Source organism: Gekko japonicus, unplaced genomic scaffold, assembly GCF_001447785.1.
Source record: "Gekko japonicus isolate JY-2015 unplaced genomic scaffold, Gekko_japonicus_V1.1 scaffold126, whole genome shotgun sequence".
NCBI classification, from domain to species: Eukaryota; Metazoa; Chordata; class Lepidosauria; order Squamata; family Gekkonidae; genus Gekko; species Gekko japonicus.
Window position 1 is genome coordinate 210635 of NW_015162477.1, and position 18921 is coordinate 229555.

The 18921-nt window shown below is 44.0% G+C and overlaps 1 protein-coding gene across 1 annotated transcript in view; it reads left to right on the forward strand.

Moving 5' to 3' along the window:
- The first annotated feature begins 1989 nt into the window (after positions 1 to 1989).
- SLC12A2 (solute carrier family 12 (sodium/potassium/chloride transporter), member 2) overlaps positions 1990 to 18921 on the forward strand; it is a 91235-nt gene continuing 74303 nt past the window's right edge. Inside the window, 1 exon segment of the mRNA XM_015405796.1 lies at positions 1990 to 2906. Coding sequence (XP_015261282.1) covers positions 2178 to 2906 — 729 coding nt within the window. The 5' untranslated portion in view covers positions 1990 to 2177.

The window sequence follows — 18921 nt, forward strand, 5'->3', positions numbered from 1 at the left end:
AAGGCAGATATTGTGCTAAGTGGCAAAAAGTGCAACTCTGATAACATTTTCCTGTGAGTAAGCCCCAGAGAATAGATACCTAGGATTCTGAGTAGATCTGCTTAGGAAGGCAGTGAAATCTTAGTAAGAAACTAATATAATGAAGAAAATACCTCCTTGCTTTCCAGCATAAGAGTATATTGCTCCAAATCAGCTGTTTTCAAACTCTGTGCTTTCAGGGAACAATTTCCACACCAATTTGTCTGCCTACCAATGATCCCTGTGCTCTGGAGGGATTCTGGATCATGTTCTAGGTTGGACTCGGTTAACATTTGGCAGTGTCCAGGCTTGTTTGGCTTATCATCCTGTGCACCCTAAAACACACACATCATTGCAGGGTAATAGCAATAGCAGTGGGCAAGCTGTTTTTCAGGAGTTATTTTGATGATGACAAAAGAGGAATAGCTATTCTGCTGATTTTTCATTTTTTATTACTTGTTGTTTTATAGTGTAGAATATTGTGGAGTTTCATAAGATTTGCTTTGACTAGAAAGGCAGACTTAAACATTTTAGATAAATAAAAAATAACATAGTAATATCCTTCTGACTCAGGAATTCCTTAATAACCTTACTGTGGAAAACAGGCCCAGCTCTGCTCAGCAGGATTCACCTCCCAAACGAGCGTGCCCAGCAGCATTGCAGCAGTCTGTGTATTGCCTCGCGAGATTTTGGGCACCCTTTACTCCTAAGAGCAGCAAACCAGGCTGAAAACTTTCATAGGAGCCCTTGTCATACGCCTGCGGGTCAGGATTCACCAGCCCCGCCCATTCTTTCCACGGGACGAGTGCCAAGCATTGTAAGCAGGCCGCCGCATCCGCCGCCCGCCTTCAGCCTCGCTCTGGGGCCAAGAGGCGGCGTGGCGGCGGCTTCTTCTCAGGGGAGCATCAGGCAGCCAGGGGCTGCGGGCCAGCGCCGAGAGGCACCTACTGCAGTGAAGAGCGGGCGGGGCCTGCTCACAACCAGGCGGTGCTTGTGGGCTTCCAGCGGTAACTGGAAACAGGGGCGGCTCCCTGGGAAGCCCCAAACAAGCAGGCGGCCTGGCGGGCCAGCCGACCTTGCATCGACTATCTCCAAGGGAAGTGCAGCGTGAATCCGCCCCCGCCCCTCGCGAGGCCAGTCCCCTCCCCGATGCGGCGCCTACCGCCGCCTCTCTCCCAGGGGATGCTTTAAAGACCCGTCCCAGAGCCGCGTAGCTGGAAGGCGATTGGCTGCAGCCGGCCCGCTCACTTTCGCGGGTTGGCTCTGGTTTCTTCCGTGCGCCGGCTTCGCTTGTGTCAGTGTGTGTAGCGGGGTGGAGGGGAGCTTTGCGGCTAGCTGGCGTTGCTTGGGGTCGGGTGTTCGGATGGGGAAGGAGGGTGCCAAAGCCAAGCAGGATATCTCTCACGCCCCTTTTAGTCACCGCCTGCCGCCCCTCAAACGAGAGGGAATAAAGGGGCGTGGGAGAGAGCAAGTGGGGCGCGTGTGAACACGGCGCCGTAGCGGGAAGGCAGGATCGCCGGCTTTCCCCCTCTTTTTCCTTCCTCCAGTTAAAAAAAAAGGCGGCATCGGCACTTAGAGTGAGGCGCGACGCTTTAGCGCGGCTTTGTATATGTGGGGAGAAATCGGTGTGTGGTGCTGGGAAGCTCCTTCGATACAGGAAGAGAAGCGTGTGGCTGAAGCAGAACGCCAGGCGGCTCCTTCCGCCTCACACACCCCCCCCCCCCCCGGGGCCGCCCACCGAGGCTGCGTCTTTGCCCGGTGGCGGCCGTTTGATGCCCTGAGAGGGAACCGGTTTCCTTTCTTGCTTGGGGGTAAAGGAGCGCGCCGTGACACCACCGCCGAGAGCCGGGCAGCCGCGCCGCCGCCGAGAGCATCATCATCACCTGGCGCGGCCGCGGAGGCAGGGGCGGAGGGACGAAGAAGGGCGGGGAGGGATAGGGCGGTTGCCCGCCCAGGAGGCGCGGCGTGTTGCGTAGCGTTGGAGTGTAGTCCGGCTGCGGGGCGCCGGTTTGGCAGTTTAAAGCGCCTCTGAACGGTAGTTGCCCGCCCGGCCGCCCGCCCGCCTGCCTCGGGAAGGAGAGGAAGTCACGGAGTCGGCCGGAGTCACGCTAGAATCTGCTCATCATCCGGCCTGTGTCGCTGCCGTGTGAGGAGGAGCCATGGAGGGGAAACCGTTGCAGCCGCCGCCTCCGCCTCCTCCTCGCACGCCGCCTCCGGCACCTCGCTCTGGCTCTCCCAGGCTGAAGGCAGCAGGAGGAGGAGGAGCCGCCGCCGATGCAGCAGCATCTGGGGGCGCTGAAGAAGCGTCTCGTTTGCCGGCGAGTGACGGGGATGCTCCCGGCGGCGGCGGCTCCTTGTCGCCGGAGCCTGGCCCCGGGCTGGCCCCCGCCTCAGCAGCCGGCGATGGGCTGGGCAGACCGCTGGGTCCCACGCCGAGCCAGAGCCGTTTCCAGGTGGACCTGGTGGCAGAAAACGCTGGTCGAGCGGCCGCAGACGGGGAGGCGAGGACGACGGAATCGCCCTCCAAACCCACCGGGGATGGGTCCGGGAAAGGCAGCGAAGAAGCCAAAGGCCGATTCCGGGTCAACTTCGTGGACCCCTCCGCCGGGGACGAGAGCTCGGGTGAGCTTGGCGGTGGCGAGGTGTTCAATGTCAGCTTCCAAAACGGCGGCGACACGGTGCTGAGCGAGGGGAGCCTCCATTCCGGGGGAGGAGGGCACCATCACTACTACTACGACACCCACACCAACACCTACTACCTGCGCACCTTCGGCCACAACACCATCGACGCCGTGCCAAGGATAGACTATTACCGGCAGACTGCTGGTGGCCTGGGCGAGAAGCTCATCCGGCCCAGCTTGGCTGAGCTACATGACGAGCTGGACAAGGTGAGTCTGCTCTGTACTTTCTCCATGTGTCATTTTATTCTTTTGTGTGTCTGCTCAAAGGACTAGCCAGAGCAGCTTTGCATAAATCGCTAAGCACTTAAGACTTTTGGTGTTTTCTGGTGCTGAACTGAAATGCAGTGCCATTGCACAACTGAAGGTAATGTCTGTCGGACCATTGAAGCCAAGCCTTTTTCCAGGACAGGATTATTGGAAGGCATTCCCACCTTCTTCGCTGAGTAGTCTTCTTTGCTTATTGTATTATGTGTTGAAGTTGCTATCTTCTGCCTTTGGGTACAAATTTCTTTACAAAAAATGTTGCATTGTAAAAAACAGGTATTACCACTGGGCAAAGTGGTAATAGACTTATGCAGTGCCATTCTGGTACTTGAGAAGAACTGGATAAGCATTATCATTCTGTGTCAGGCTGGTATTAGCAGATTAACTTTAACTAGGAATTTGTAAGGTCCTGTCTGTGTACTTTATGCATTCCTTTCTGGCTTTCTCAGATACGAAATGAAAGTACAGTTTCTTTTTCCTTCTTTTAGTTTTCTTGTATAATATCTGTTCTTAGTTTTCTGAACTGGCTGCACATGCATGAAACATGAGTTTATTAAGCTGCAAAAATCACTATCACCTGTATTGAAAAAAACCAGAAAGCCATTTGTTAGATTTTGCAGTATTAGCAACTGCAAGACAGTTGACTGTTTATATCTTGAAATGACTTTTTTTCTTCAGTACAATTTCAGCTGTCTCCCAGGAACTTCTCGAATGCAGTCAGCTGGGGGAAGCAGAGGCTGTTGAATGTTGGGGAATGCGTTAGTATGGTTTGCCTAGCTATTTTCCTTTGCTAATAAATGTGACACAGGGAGCTAATTTTCTTTAAAAACTCCAGTTGATCTCAACTAAGCTTTACTATACCTAGATGAGTCTGTAGGTTGTCTGAACCAATCATAGTAGTGAACAGGGAGACTTTTAGCCAGTACTAAATTTCTTAGCCATCAGTCAAATCATTAACATTTGCTGGATGGACTGTTTTTACAAGTACATGAGAATCCGCTCTGTACCCTGAAATTTATGTAGTTTTGCTCAAAATATGTATTGGAGAATAGTTCTATATGTGGGTGAATGATTGTGAACAAAGGTTTGAATGTAGAGGCACTGAGATGGTAAAAAGCTGGTGTTTGCTGAAGAGAACCAAACACTTTGGTGTAGGCAACAAGAAAATGTCACCTTCAGATAGGCCTGAGAAATTCATTTGTAGTCTGTTGTAACAAGCATCTCTGCTTCACATGTGTGGCCCCACTATCCTTTTCTGGTTACTGAGATTACTTAATGACACAATATTGTTTGACATATCTTTGAGAAGGGTTCATACTGTTTTTTCAAATGTCTAATACTCTCTTTGATGTAGTTAATGTATCTTTGCAGCTTGCTTCTTTTGATGTACTGTTGCATTCTACAGAAATTTTCATGTGTAGATCCGCAGACTTTCTTGGGCTTGCTGAGATTTGTAAATAAGTTGCATAACCTTTTAGTAGAAGAGACCTAAGAAACTTATTTTGTGAGCTCATTCTTCTGATGTTTCTCTAATGTAAATTATAGAAATGATTCCATAACTAAGTCAAAATGCTGTTAACTGAAATATGTGTTGCATGCTGCTTCAAAATCTTGCTCCATTATATCTCTGACAATGACTTCATTGATGAACATAAATCTTTCTGCTCTATTACCTTCTCTTTGGATCCTAATAACTGCCTGTGTCAAAAGAAGCTGTGATGGGCAGTAGTGACTTCACTTTGAATGCTTTGCTGATATACAAGGGTTGGAATCGGCTAATGTGTTTGCTCAGTTTGCCCAGTGCTTCTCCTTACTACAATCCCTGTCCCTCATGGTTTTGGTCCATGTAGTACCCATTATTCCTCAGCATACGTTTTCTGGTGGTCAAAGGGGACCCCTCTTCACTTTTTTACCAGTGGAAAAGCTGGCTGGATCCCACACGATGGTTATGGTGGTATCCTATACAAAGTTATACCTTTCTAAGTCCGTGGACTTAGCTGGGTGAAACTCTGTTTAGTGTTGCACTGTTAGCAAGTCCATCATACAGGAGGAAGGTAATATAAATTTGACAGCAGTGAGTGTGCAAAGTTTTTCCATTACATTTGGATCTGAAATGCCTTTTAAAAATTTATAGCAAAATAGTTCAGCTTTTGCACTTTGATGATACTCAAACAGAAATGGTTTTTTTTAGAAGCCTACAGGCTCTTGCGTGGTACAGAAATGTGCTTTTCCTCACTGGCATTTGTAATATTTTAAACAGTAGTACACATAGCTAACTAAATTCATGCTATTATTTTTATGGCACATCTACTATATCTATCTATCTGCAGCCATGTAATAACATGTTAAAATGTGGCCTTGTTTCTTAAAAAGGAAAGCATGTATACTTCAATCAGTTACATCTGTGTAGCTCCTTGAGTTATGAAGACACCACAAGAGAAGATGTGAAAGCGATTTCTGAGCTCAGGTAAAGGTTTCATCCAGAAAGGTTATTGTATATTCAGATTTCCTCTTGAAACCCTTATTCCATAACAGGATGAGTCATGCATGAGGTCACTGAACTAACTCATGGAAATAGGCTAAATCACATCTGGGCTTCTGCTACTCCATACCAAAGTTAGCTTCTTGGTCTTCCCTTAAAATCAATTTGGAAACTTGCAGAATGCCATAGCTAAGCAATTTTTGGGAGCTAGGTGCCACATACATATTACTCCTATTCTGCAGTCACTCCACTGGCTTGTCCATCTGTTACCAGGTTCAATTTAAAGTATTGGCTATTGCATACAAAGCCCTTTTTGGCCTTGGATCTTCATCTCTACAAGACCCTCTCTCCCCCTGTGCTCGACCACAACAGCTTCGCTCATTCAAGCAGGGCCTTATGCAGGTGCCAGCCTGCAAGTCGGCAAAATCAACAACTGTCTATACACGTGCCTTCTCTGTTGTGCTCCCCACTTTGTGGAATGGTCATCCTGAGGAGGTCAGGAAGGTTTGCATTCTCCTGGCTTTCCTCAAAAGCACTATATCTCTTTGACCTCCACGCAGCTGCTGTAGGCTTTCTGGCTATCTGGTCAGTCTCTGTGGTCTGATCCAGCAGCACTTTTTGTGTTAAATAGAATGGTACATAAAGCATCTTTACATGCTTGTAATACAGATATCTAGTTCTGGTGTTTACTAAAAGGGGCTCTGTTGGCTATCATCATCAGTCTTCTTGGCAAGTATAAAAGGCCTTAAGTGAATCAGTGAGATAAAATGACTTTGCTCGAATCCCAATGTTGCCATGAAGCTCATTGTCTTAAGTCCAGTTGTCATCTCTCAGCCTAACCTACTGCTAAAGCGGAATTGGTTGGGGAGGGGAAACAATGTCATCCAGATTTTGTTATATAGGAAATCTTCACGGAAGATACTGTGTAGGATCTTCAAAGACTGAACGAACATGTTTCCTGAAGTTTAGAGATGGATTAATGTTCTCCATTTAAGTTACAACAACATTATCTATAAATCTTGTGCTTTATTGGAAAGTCATCTTCTTTCTTGCCTTGGAAGGTTAAATTTTAATCATGAAGTCAAGTTCATAATTAGACACAGGTCCAAGTTATAAAAAAGCACTGGAGTGGAGAAGGACTGGACCTTGATGAAGGGGTTTAATCCTTTCCCTTAAACTATTGGCTATTGTAGGTGAAAGTAGATAAGTACAATATATGGATGACCTTGGGCAAGCCATAGTTCTGATAAGAGCTGTCCTTGAAAAAGAGCAGTTTCTGTCAGAGCTCTCTCAGCCCCACGCACCTCACAGGGTGTCTGTTGTGGGGAAGGGAAAGGAGTTTGTAAGCCACTCTGAGACTCCTTTGGGTAGTGAAGGACAGGGTATAAATCCAATCTCTTCCTCTTCTTCTTCTATATAGCAAATAGAAGCTCTGTGAGGCAGTTTTTATGATGGGCAAAGACAGGAGGAAGGGAAGCATCCAACCCAGTATCATGACTGTAGTAAATGCCCCCCCACACACCTTGAGATCTGATCTATCATGTGATATAGTGGTCCTGTAGACCAGTGGTCCTTTTAACTTTTGGGTCATGGCATCCCAACTGCTAAGTTGTGAGTTTCTGTAGAGCTGTTTTTGTATCTACTTCATTTATATCCTGCTTTTCTCCCTAGTGGGGACCCACAATGGCTTACAACATTCTAACCTACTCCATTTTATCCTCACAACAATCTGGTGAGGTAGGTTAGGCTGAGAGAGCGTGACTGGCACAAGGACACTCAGCAAGCTTTCATGGTGGAGTGGGGGCTCAAACCTGGTCTCCCAGATCCTAGTCTGACTCTCTTAAGTCTGTGCAGGTGTCTCCATGTAGAGAGAGCAAGGGCATCATGACTCCTTCCACTTCTTCTATGCACATTGAGAAGGGCAGTAGGAAGATGTGATGAGTACTTTGGCAAAGGAGAATATTCTTTTTAGCACTGGCAGGCTCAGAGCCCCCCCCCCCCCCAGTTTTTGCCTTTTGTTTTCCCCAGCCTGGGATCTCCCCTCTCCACTAGTTAAACCTTAAGCCTTAACTGTGACACCTCTCCTTCATGTCACAAGACTTTCTGTCACATGCTTGTAGCTCAGTCGGCCCCATGATAATTCCCAGGCATTAAAGGTGAATCCCAAGTTCAGAAAAGTTGAAGATCAGTGCTATTAGTTGCAGTACACCTGATCTCATTAGTGCCCAGCACAAATATCTTTAGTATTTACCTTTTTGCGCTATGATAAATATATACAGCTTAAGTTTTTCTGTTAGATTTTGATCTGATACAGTATAAAAACTGCAAAACACCTTGCACTGGCTTCGGAAAATGGGCACATGTGGTACCTGTCATTCTTACATTTGCCCATATTCTTTGTTATCTTTCCTGCCCTTTTAGAGTGTGGATGTTGTCAGTTCATCAGGAGGCGTCTATTGCACTGTGTAAAAAATAGTGTAATTTCTGAACTTTGGGATAACTTTAAGGACTTTTGTGGACATTAAGAATACTAATATTCTGTTCTGTGCATAGTAACCCTTATGCCTGATCTTCTCTGATATAAACTAGCAGCACTGGAAATAGAGGATTGGTTTTGTTGCCATTGGAACAGTGCTATTCCCAAAAGAACTGCTTTGCTTTTCACTCAAAAGAACAAATGGCAGCTGTTCATGTTTATGTGTGAGAAAGTCAGGCTGCAAAATAATTATGACTTCAGTGTCTAGGGCAGGGGGCAGATTTTGGTGTCCTGTTCTTAAACCATGTCTCAGATTGCAGATTTGAATGTGGGTCTTGAACATTCATTCCTAATCTGCAGTCTTTCTAGAATTCACTTTTTTGGTCCCAGTTTGTTTATTGTCACCCACTAAAGTGTGAAGTGGCTATACAGAGAAATTATCTGTGGTATATTTGGTGGTATATACCAGTGGTGGCGAACCCCATATACACTTTAAACTTGTGGAAAGCATATTGGAGAGCTCCATATGGGAACAGTAGCATTGTGCTACAATGGGAAGAGAGACAATATAGTGGTAGGCTCCTGTTATTTCTGTTGTTGAGGTCATTGTGGATATAGTTGAGCTGCCTTTACCAGCTTTCATAGCCAGGATAAGCATTCATAGTAATGTAACTAAAACACAATTTAACACTTATTCATTTTGGAGGGGGAGGGGTGAGTTACCATTAGCCTGAGATGAACATGCGGCAACCTGAGTGGCTGTCATGACTTAACATATATGATCCAGTTGTTAGTTCTGTTATGTATTGAAGTGTTCATGGTCTAGAAAGTATGATGTGTTAAAACCATGAAGTGATAAATGTATATTAGGAACAATGTGTTTTTTGAAATTTCACAAATAAATACGAATCAGCAGGTGGCCCATAGGTCCTCTCCCAACCAGTTGCTCAGTTCAGGACGTCCAAAGCTAGAACTTTCCCACCTCTCCAGGAGATGGCTGCCCATCTTCTACTTTCGCCAGGAAGGGAGAGCCTACTTCTCAGTAGCTGGCTCCCTTACCAAACTACTCTCTTTAGGAAGCATCTCCTCCTGTTCAACTGAAATCTACCCTCCTGCAATTTCAGGCCATCTAGTAGTTTTACCCTCTGAAGCAGCAAAGAACAAGTATTTGCCCTCTTCCATGTGACAGACCTTTTGGTATTTGAAATATTCGATTATGTGCTTTCTCAGTCTTCTGTTCTGCAAGCTAAACATACCCAACCTCTTCCAGTTATTTTCCAGAGTCTCCTGAACCCAACTATATTTGTTGCCCTACTCCAGATGCAATCTGGCATATAATGGAGTGGAATCATTTTACATGGCTTGGATACAGATTTTCTATTATGTAGCCTAAAATCACATTAGTCTTTTTTCTTGTAGCTGCATCACACTACCAATTCATATTCAGCTTTTAATTGACTGCAGTCCCAAAATATTTTCCACATGATCTAATACCAAGCAAGGTATTCCTCATTCTATGTGAGCTTTTACTTCTTTTTGCCTAAATGCTGAACTTTGTATTTGGTTCTGTTGAATTTCATGTTGTTGGATAACAAGCGATCAAGGGCATTTTAGATTTTGCTTCTATTCTGAGATGTTCGCTGTCTGTTCCACATTTGTGTCTTTGATAAGAATTCCCTTTACCTATCTATCTAAGTCACAGATAAAAACCTTAATCATAGCAAGTCTGAGACAGAGACCTGTGTCACATAGAAATCTCTCTCTAGATGGATCGTTTTTCATTGATAGGTGTGCTTTGAGTATGCAGCCAGCTGTGAATCTACCTAAGGCTGTTGTAATCCATTTAACTAGTTTGCTAACCAAAATATCGCAGGGGACTTTGTCAGATGCTTTGGTAAGATCGAGATACATTTTGTCTACAGCCTGCAATCTCCTAAATTTGTAACCCAATTAAAAAAACAAGATAAGATTAGTCTGACAGGATTTATTCTTGACAAATCCATGCTGGCTTTGCTAATCACAGCATTGTTTAAGATCTTTATAGACTGACCACTTTATAATCTGTTCTAGTATGTCCTGGTGTTGAAGCCAGACTGACTGGTCTGTAGTCTCCCACATCCTCCTTTATGCCCATTTTGAAGACTGGGATATTTGCCTATCATAGCACACACCAGTCCTCCTGGATTTCTCAGAGATGGTTTTCAGAGGTTCTGAGAATAGATCAACAAGTTCCTTTAGTAATTCCTTTAGTAATCAGCCCTAAAGCCTTGAGTTCTTTTATGGTACCTTGGTATTCCTGACAACTTTGTATCAATCTTGAGCTGTAATTCTTTCTTTCCATCATTCATATTCTGCAAGGTTGTGCCACACAGTTCCCATTTTGGGAGAAGACATGCAAAATAAGAGTTGGACATATCTTCTAAAAATAAGTTTCAAAGTATTATTTCTTTGGGAAATGAACAGAAGTCTTCCTTTGAAAGCTGGTTTAATAAAATGATCAAGATGGTGAATGTTATATAAGTAGATTGGATTGCTTGCATTTATAATTATAAACACAGCGGGACCACGGAGATACTGCACTCAGTGTAACAACCACAAAATATCCCGTGAAATGCTACCACTCAAGGTTTTTATAAAGGTGTATGTTTAACACAATGCATAAATCAAAAACAATAGATGAATAAACGTTCCACTTAGCTCCACTAATACTACAAAGACTAATAATACAAAGAGAGCCTTCCAAAGACAGACCAAAGAATAGGCTGTGCACAGTCCTGAATACACTGGGTCTCTTTGGCTGTTTCCCAGTTGCCAACTTCCAGGTCTGTATGGAGGCTGTAAGAGACTGGCTGCTCTACTGTAGCATATAACATTTAACACTAAGGCTTAGAAAAATACACAGAAAGCCTTCCTAGTCAGCCCAATGAATAGGCTATACATAGTCCATAGATACACTGTGGTCTTCTTGATTTTTTCTCAGTTGCCAACTTCCAGGTCTGCAAGGAGGCTGTAACAGGCTGGTGACTTCTCTTGTTGGCCGCGAGAGTTTCAGCTATGTTCCTTCTTCAGAGCCAAATTCTTATGGAACCATACTGTTTAAACATTCTTCTTTCTCCCAAATGGGCTCATACACTCAGTAAATACTGAGAAAATTAACCATGATCCTTTCAGATTAAACAGCTAGTACAAATAGTCTACCTTTCTCATTGAGACGCACGTGGATTACACAGTTTAAGTTGATAACAGTCTATACAAATAACCATAGTGTTGGTCAATACAGTCAATATGAGATGACATCTGATAAACAGTGTACCACAACTAGGATTACTGAAATCTGAATGATCATAGCATATTTGGCATGATATGGATATAATGAAGAAAAATCATGGTATTACATCAGTAGGAAACACTGAAATGACAGCGCAATCCATGCAGCAAAGTGATGTCCTGTAGTATAATCCACAGTCCCTTAATAAAGCACCTTCCTAAACTATTCTGTTATATTGCAACCCTGTCACCTTTATGGGAAAGCTCTTTGAAAAACTCCATTTCACATAGTTTGTAGAAAGACATATGCATGGGAGCCCTCTTGACTGTCTCAGGCAGGCTATTCCACAGAGTGGGAACCTCAGCAGAGACAGCACAAGTACAGGGGAGTTTTAATCTTCCCTGTTTACAGGTTGAAGAAGGCCCTGATGATCAAAGATGTCATGCCAGAACAAAGGAGAAGTAGTCCTGCAGATAGGAGGATCCAAGGCCATGCAGGGCACCAACAGGAGTTGCTGAATTAGCTTTCAGTTTTAGCTTTCATTGACTTCAAGTGCAGATGCATGTAAAATGCATTACAGTAGTCTAATCTCGGTTACTGTGGCATGGATCCAGGTGGTTAGATTGGCTGAATCAAGGTAGGGGGCTATCTTCCAGGCTTGATGAAGTTGGAAGAAGGCTTTTTTTTTTTTGCAGCTGCATTAATTTGCTTCTCCAGCATTAATGCTAGCTCCAATATAACCCCTAGACTTTTAACCAGGTCAGCATGGCATCTCACATAAATAAGCCTGAACTTCACCCTCTTAAATTAGGCAATAAACATATACAGGGGTGCTCCTTTATGTAGAGGATGCTGTTCTACTTTCAAGGACACCTACAGGCCTCAGGAGAGCCATGAGTTCCTTCACCCAATATTGCCAGGCTAACAAATTAGAGGTTAATTCTTCCAAAACCAAAGTAATGGCCTTTGCAAAAAGTACTCATAAAATCTATCACTGGTACTTAAACTCTATTCCTATTGAACAAGTTTCCTGTTTTAAGTATTGGGTGTTCTGTTTCAGGTGAATGGCTCTAGAACTGTTAATATAAATTCCATTGCCTCCAATGCCAATAGGAATGCGGGGACAATTCAAAAATTTTATTGGCATAAAGGGGGCAAATGCTTGACAGCCACCCTTAGATTATTCAAGGCCAAACCTCTCAGCCAACTTACTTTTGGAGCCCCTATCAACATTACCACAAATTATAAGAAGCTGTGTATAGAAACATTGCTTCCTATAAACCCCTGTCTCCCCCTAGAATGTCTGATTTCTACCACAAATTATAAGAAGCTGTGTATAGAAATATTGCTTCCTGTCTCCCCCTAGAATGTCTGATTTCTAAAGGTTTCATGTCTCCCCTAGAATGCTGATATCTGGTACCCTGCTGTGTTGATTTCCTATTGAAGCCAAATAGAGAGGTCCAGATGGCCTCTATTGCCATGCCATAAAAACATGCCTTCACACTTCCTTGCTGGCAGAAGACCAGATGGCCTAGCAAACAAGCAAATATTCATGTAGGCCATGGTGGGTTGGAGTTTGGAGGGGCACATGACCCGGGTGTGTCCTTCAGAGGCTCTGACCATTCAGAAGTTGTTCCCATGGTAACTCTACAATTGGGCACTCCCAGGTCTCCTTCAATTGGCCCCTGGAATTGCAGTATATCTGGTCATTCCCAATGAGAGGATCTCTCTCTCTCTCTCTCTGTTCCTGGTTGTGAGATCTTGGATGGACACTGAAATGCTCTTGTCCTGCCATGTGGTCTGTGGGAGAACAAAGGATCCCCTTGTGCCTTAGAGCAAGTACCTCTTTCTCTACCTGCTCTTTCCCATGCATAATCTTATAAACCTCAATCATGTCACCCCTCAGTCGTCGTTTCTCCAAGCTAAAGAGCCCTAAGCGCCTTAACCTTTCCTCATAGGGAAAGTGTTCCAACCCCTTTATCATTCGAGTTGCCCTTTTCTGCACTTTTTCCAAAGCTATAATATCCTTTTTAAGGTGTGGTGACCAGAACTGCACACAGTATTCCAAATGAGGTCGCACCATTGATTTATAAAGGGGCAATATGATATTGTTTTCAATACCCTTCCTAATAATCCCCAGCATAGCATTGGCCTTCTTTATTGCAGTCACACACTGTCTCGACATTTTCAGTGAGTTATCTACTACAACTCCAAGATCTCTCTCTTGATCAGTCTCTGCCAGTTCAGACCCCATCAACGTGTATTTATAGTTAGGATTTTTGGCTCCAATGTGCATCACCTTGCACTTGGCCACATTGAACCCCATTTGCCATGTTGACGCCCACTCGCCCAACTTTGACAGATCCCTTTGGAGTGCCTCACAATCCTCACTGGTTTTCACCACCCTGAACAACTTCGTATCATCCGCAAATTTAGCCACTTCACTGCTTACTCCCATCTCCAAATCATTAATGAACAAGTTAAAAAGCAGTGGACCAAGTACTGATCCCTGTGGTACCCCACTGCTTACACCCCTCCACTGGGAGAACTGCCCATTTATACTCACTCTCTGTTTTCTATTAATTAGCCAGTTTTTGATCCATAAAAGGACTTGTCCTTTTATCCCATGATTTTTGAGCTTGCTTAGGAGCCTTTGATGAGGAACTTTATCAAAAGCTTTCTGGAAGTCAAGGTAAACAATATCTATTGGATCCCCCTTGTCCACATGTTTGTTCACCCCCTCAAAGAACACTAACAGGTTAGTGAGACAAGATCTTCCCTTACAGAAACCGTGCTGAGTCTGCCTCAATAGGTTTTGTTCATCTATGTGCCTACTAATTCTTTCCTTAATAATGGTTTCCACCAATTTACCCGGTATCGACGTCAGACTGACTGGCCTGTAATTTCCCGGATCTCCTCTGGAACCCTTTTTAAAGATGGGAGTGACATTAGCTACCTTCCAGTCCTCAGGAATGGAGGCTGATTTTAAGGAGAGATTACATATTTTTGTCAGGAGATCCACAAGTTCACAATTGAGTTCTTTCAGAACTCTTGGATGTATGCCATCTGGGCCTGGTGATTTATCAGTTTTTAAGTTGTTTATCAGTTTTAGGACCTCCTCTCTCGTCACCTCAATCTGACTCAGGTCTTTCAACACCCCTCCCGAACTCAGCGGCTCTGGAGTGGGCAAGCACCTCTCATCTTCCACAGTGAAGACGGAGGCAAAAAATGCATTTAGCTTCTCAGCCATTTCCCTATCATCCTTCAGTACTCCTTTTACCCCTTGGTCATCCAAGGGCCCCACTGCCTCCCTGGCTGGTTTCCTGTTTCTAATGTATTTGAAGAAAGTTTTATTGTTGGTCTTTACATTTTTTGCTATATGCTCCTCATATTCCCTTTTTGCATGCCTGACCACAGACTTGCATTTTATTTGCCATAGCCTGTGTTCTGTTTTATCAGCCTCACTGTGACTAGCTTTCCACCGCTTAAAGGAATCCTTTTTACCTTTTACAGCTTCCATTACTTTGTTTGTTAACCATGTAGGCTTTTTCTTATACCTGTTTGTGCCTTTCCTAACCTGCGGAATATATTTTATTTGAGCTTCTAGAATTGTAGTTTTAAACAGTTTCCAAGCTTCCCCAATGGTTTTGACCCTTTCTACTTTTCCCTTCAGTTTCCTCCCCACATGTCCCCTCATATCAGAAAAATTACCCCTTTTAAAGTTAAAAGTGGTTGTGTGAGTCTTTTTGGCCAATTCCCTATTTGTACAAATGTTGAACTCAACAACATTATGATCACTGTTCCCAAGCGGTGCAATCACTTTTACATCTCTCACCAGGTCTTGAGTGTTACTTAGGACCAAATCAAGGATCGCCTCTCCCCTGGTAGGTTCCATGACCATCTGCTCCATAGCACAGTCATTTAGAGTGTCTAGAAACTCAATCTCTTTCTCTCGACTAGAACACATATTGACCCAATCAATGTGTGGGTAGTTAAAATCACCTATTACGACACAGTGTTTTTGTCTAGCTGCTATCTTTAATTCATTCATCATTTTATAATCCTCCTCTATCTTTTGATCCGGTGGGCGATAACAAACTCCCAGTGTTAAGTTTCCTTTTGGCCCCCCTATTTCAACCCACAGAACTTCAAGAAGCGAATCCAATTCTCTTAGCCTCTCGATCTTTCTGGACTTTATACCCTCTCTGACATACAGAGCCACCCCACCTCCAACCCTTCCCCCCCTATCCTTCCGATATAATATATAACCGGGAATCACCGTATCCCACTGATTTTCCTCATCCCACCAAGTTTCTGAAATACCCACAATGTCTATTTTTCCCTCTGACACCAAGCACTCCAACTCCCCGATTTTACCTCGGACACTTCGAGCATTTGTATAGAAACAGCTGTAATTTCCCATACTGGTTAAGCCTGCCACCTTCCTCTTGCAATCTCGAGACCTTGTCAGGCAGTCCATGTCACTAGCCATGGTCTCAGTGGACAATTTCAATCCACCTCCCTGTAGAAAAGCAACAGGTACCCCCTCATCTCTCTGAGATGAGCCAACCCGAACCAGAGACTTTTCATCTCCTGTCGGCTTTCCCCCAATATTCAGTTTAAAAACTGCTCTGCCACCTTTTTGATTTTAAGCGCCAGCAGCCTGGTTCCTTCTCGGGACAAGTGGAGACCGTCTCGCCTGTACAGCTCCCTCTTGTTCCAAAAAGAATCCCAGTGCCTAACAAACCTGAACCCTTCCCCTCTACACCATCGTCTCATCCACGCATTGAGACTCCTGATCTGTGCCTGTCTCTCCGGCCCTGCGCGTGGAACAACAATATCCTCAGCTGAATCCCCTCAGCTGAAAGCAAGTAAAAAAACACCCCTCTAGCAGCTCTGTCTCCTGCTCAGAGCTCAGCTGGGTCCAGTATATGGATGGCACTCAGTTCCACAGCTATGAATGATTTCTCTTATGGGATTTACATAGAGGTTGAATAGTAAAAGAGATAAGACCATACCCTGTGGAACCCCACTGGACACTAATGACAACTGGTCTCCAATAGCACTTCTTTTAGACCTGTCCAAAAAGAACGATTTAAACCAATTCAAAGCATATCCTCCGATACTGGTTTCTGCCTCCAAATGACTCAATAAAATGGTATGGTCCACTGTACTGAAATTGTAGATAAATCTCATAAGAGCAACAAATAGGAATGGCCTTTGTTCACATTCAGGTGGAGATCATCAGCTGCAACGATAGCCAGTCCGATAACCTGTCCTGAAACTAGATTGAAAAGGATGCAGAGCAGATGAGTTATCCAAAAAGGCCTGAAGTTGACACACCACTGGTCTCAGTCACCTTCCTCGAAAAGGCAAGATTTTTCTCACTCAGAAAGAAAAATCCTTCATAGGTGTCTGCTTTTAATACTCTCCAAAGTTTCCCACTTTTTTCCCTGTGGAAAAAGTGGAAGCTTGAGGACTCTTTCATACTATAGATTTTGGTAGTGAAAACCTTATGTAGCATTTCACTCAGTCTTAAGAGAAAATATTTCATAGGGTTTTTTCAGCACTCCCCCAAATTTTCCGTTTTTCTTCCACATTGGAAAAATTGAAAAACATTTTTTATTTTATTTATATCCTGCCCTCCCAGCCTGGGCAGGCTCAATGCAGCTTACATGGAATATATAAAACAGAGAAATTAGTTAAAATCACAAGGGTATGGTTATAAAACATAGCATAATATCATATAAAGTGCTAGTACATTAACAGAAAAAAACACTTGTTCCCTCTCCTTATGAATTTTTTTCTGGGCTGTCATGTCTGTAAACACAACTGGAGTCTTATAAGGTTAAGTGGAAAAGATAAATTAGATGGATTAAGTAACTGACTTATACTTGTGGGAAAGTATTGTATTCACTACTAGGACCTTCATTTTATGAATTTTTTTAAGAAAAGGGAAATTAGTTAGAACAAGAGTTAGCCTGAGGCTTGGAAAGTGTTCTTTTGTTGCCTGCAACTGCTAAGATCTTTTATTAGTGTTTAGGTACATTGTCATTGACAAGTAAAGATGTTGCTATTGGTTTAAAGGGTCTGGGGGGTGGGGGGTACTGTGAAATGTTTGATCTGCTAAGAAGCTGTTCATCTAGAGTATAAGAAAGTACTTGGATTTTTGCATCCTTACACAACTTCTGCGCAAAACATGAAAAAGAATAGCAAATTGATTTTCAAGTGGGGTTACCTTTTAAGAGTTTAACACTTTTGCACATCATTTGTTGAGTAGGAGGAAGAAACCTAAAAACATTTTAGTCATAAATGCTTATGTTGAAAATTCTGAAAAATGTAATAACCAAGAAAATATTAAAACAGAAAATATCACTAATATCACTAATCTACAGGTTAAGAGTTTAGTCTGTAGATCACGGTTACGCTGTTTTGAAAATGATAATTTAAGGACTTCTGCCGGAACGGCACAGCGACGGGCGGCTCTCAGGGCTCTCCTGAGCCGCTCAATTCCCTTTCGCTTATTTTGGAGCCCCCCTGATTCGGGAGGGGCTCCACCAGCTCTCCCAGAGAGAGGGCCAGTGCAAGAGGCTTGTTTTGGCTCCCCTGGCACTTGGCAAATGCCGGGGGAAGACGACCATTAGCGCCCTGAAGCAAGAGCGTCTGACTGGAACGTAGCATGGTCGCCATTGTCTACGAATAGCTGCAACCTCTGTTTTAAATCACCCTTTTGGAATGAAAGACACAGCAATACAGCACCACAGAAAAAGAAACCTAGGAAAAGAACTGTGAGTACATATAGTTTCAAGCTTTAGGAAGAGAAGACGGCCAGTGAAAGACCCCGGTAATTGTTTTCCCAAAACTGAGAAGAATAGTGGCCGGAGAGTTGAGAGGAAGTGAATTATGTGGTCATTGTTTCCTTATTTTTGCTTCCGGGGAAACCTCAATTTTTACACTCGGGCAAGGATCTATAATGAACTTTGGGTAGATGAAATAGGACTTTCTAATGGAATTATTCTTAGAATTTAAATGAATTAACTTGAATTTAGTAACAAAAATGGCGTCCACAACAAGGGAGGAGGAGAAGGAAGAACTTGATGAAAATACTCTGGTGGGAGAGATATCTGTTGAACAATTTTTGAAAATCCTGAGAGAAGGAATAAAGAAGGGTTTTGAGGAAGCATCGTCTCATCCACACATTGAGACTCCTGATATGTGCCTGTCTCTCCAGCCCTGCGCGTGGAACAGGTAGCACTTCCGAGAAAGCTACCTTGGAGGTCCTGGACCTAGGTTTCCTGCCCAGCAGCCTAAATTTCTCCTCCAGGACCTCACGACTGCATTTAATTCTGTGAAAGAAAGTGAAAAAAACGACTTATTTAAAGATAAGGACATGAAAAAGGAAGGTGCAAAGACTACCCTCCAAAAGAAAAAAACAATTGTAGAAGGAATAGAAAAAAGCGATGTGCCTGGAAATTTAAAGTGGACAGTATAATAAGGGAATATGAGTGGTTGAGAGTTCAAAGGAGAAATATGGAGATAAATTGTCATACCCAGGGGTCATTTCGTAGAAAAAGAGCTAGGGGGACTCATTAGCATAACTCATTAGCATATGCCACACCCCCTGACATCACCGGAAGTGTGTCCTCCCCACAGCCGGCGGCGACCTCCAGCGGGCACCAGCAGGGAGCTCCAGGCCCCGCCCTCCCGCACCTCACCCGGGGGGATGGCATCC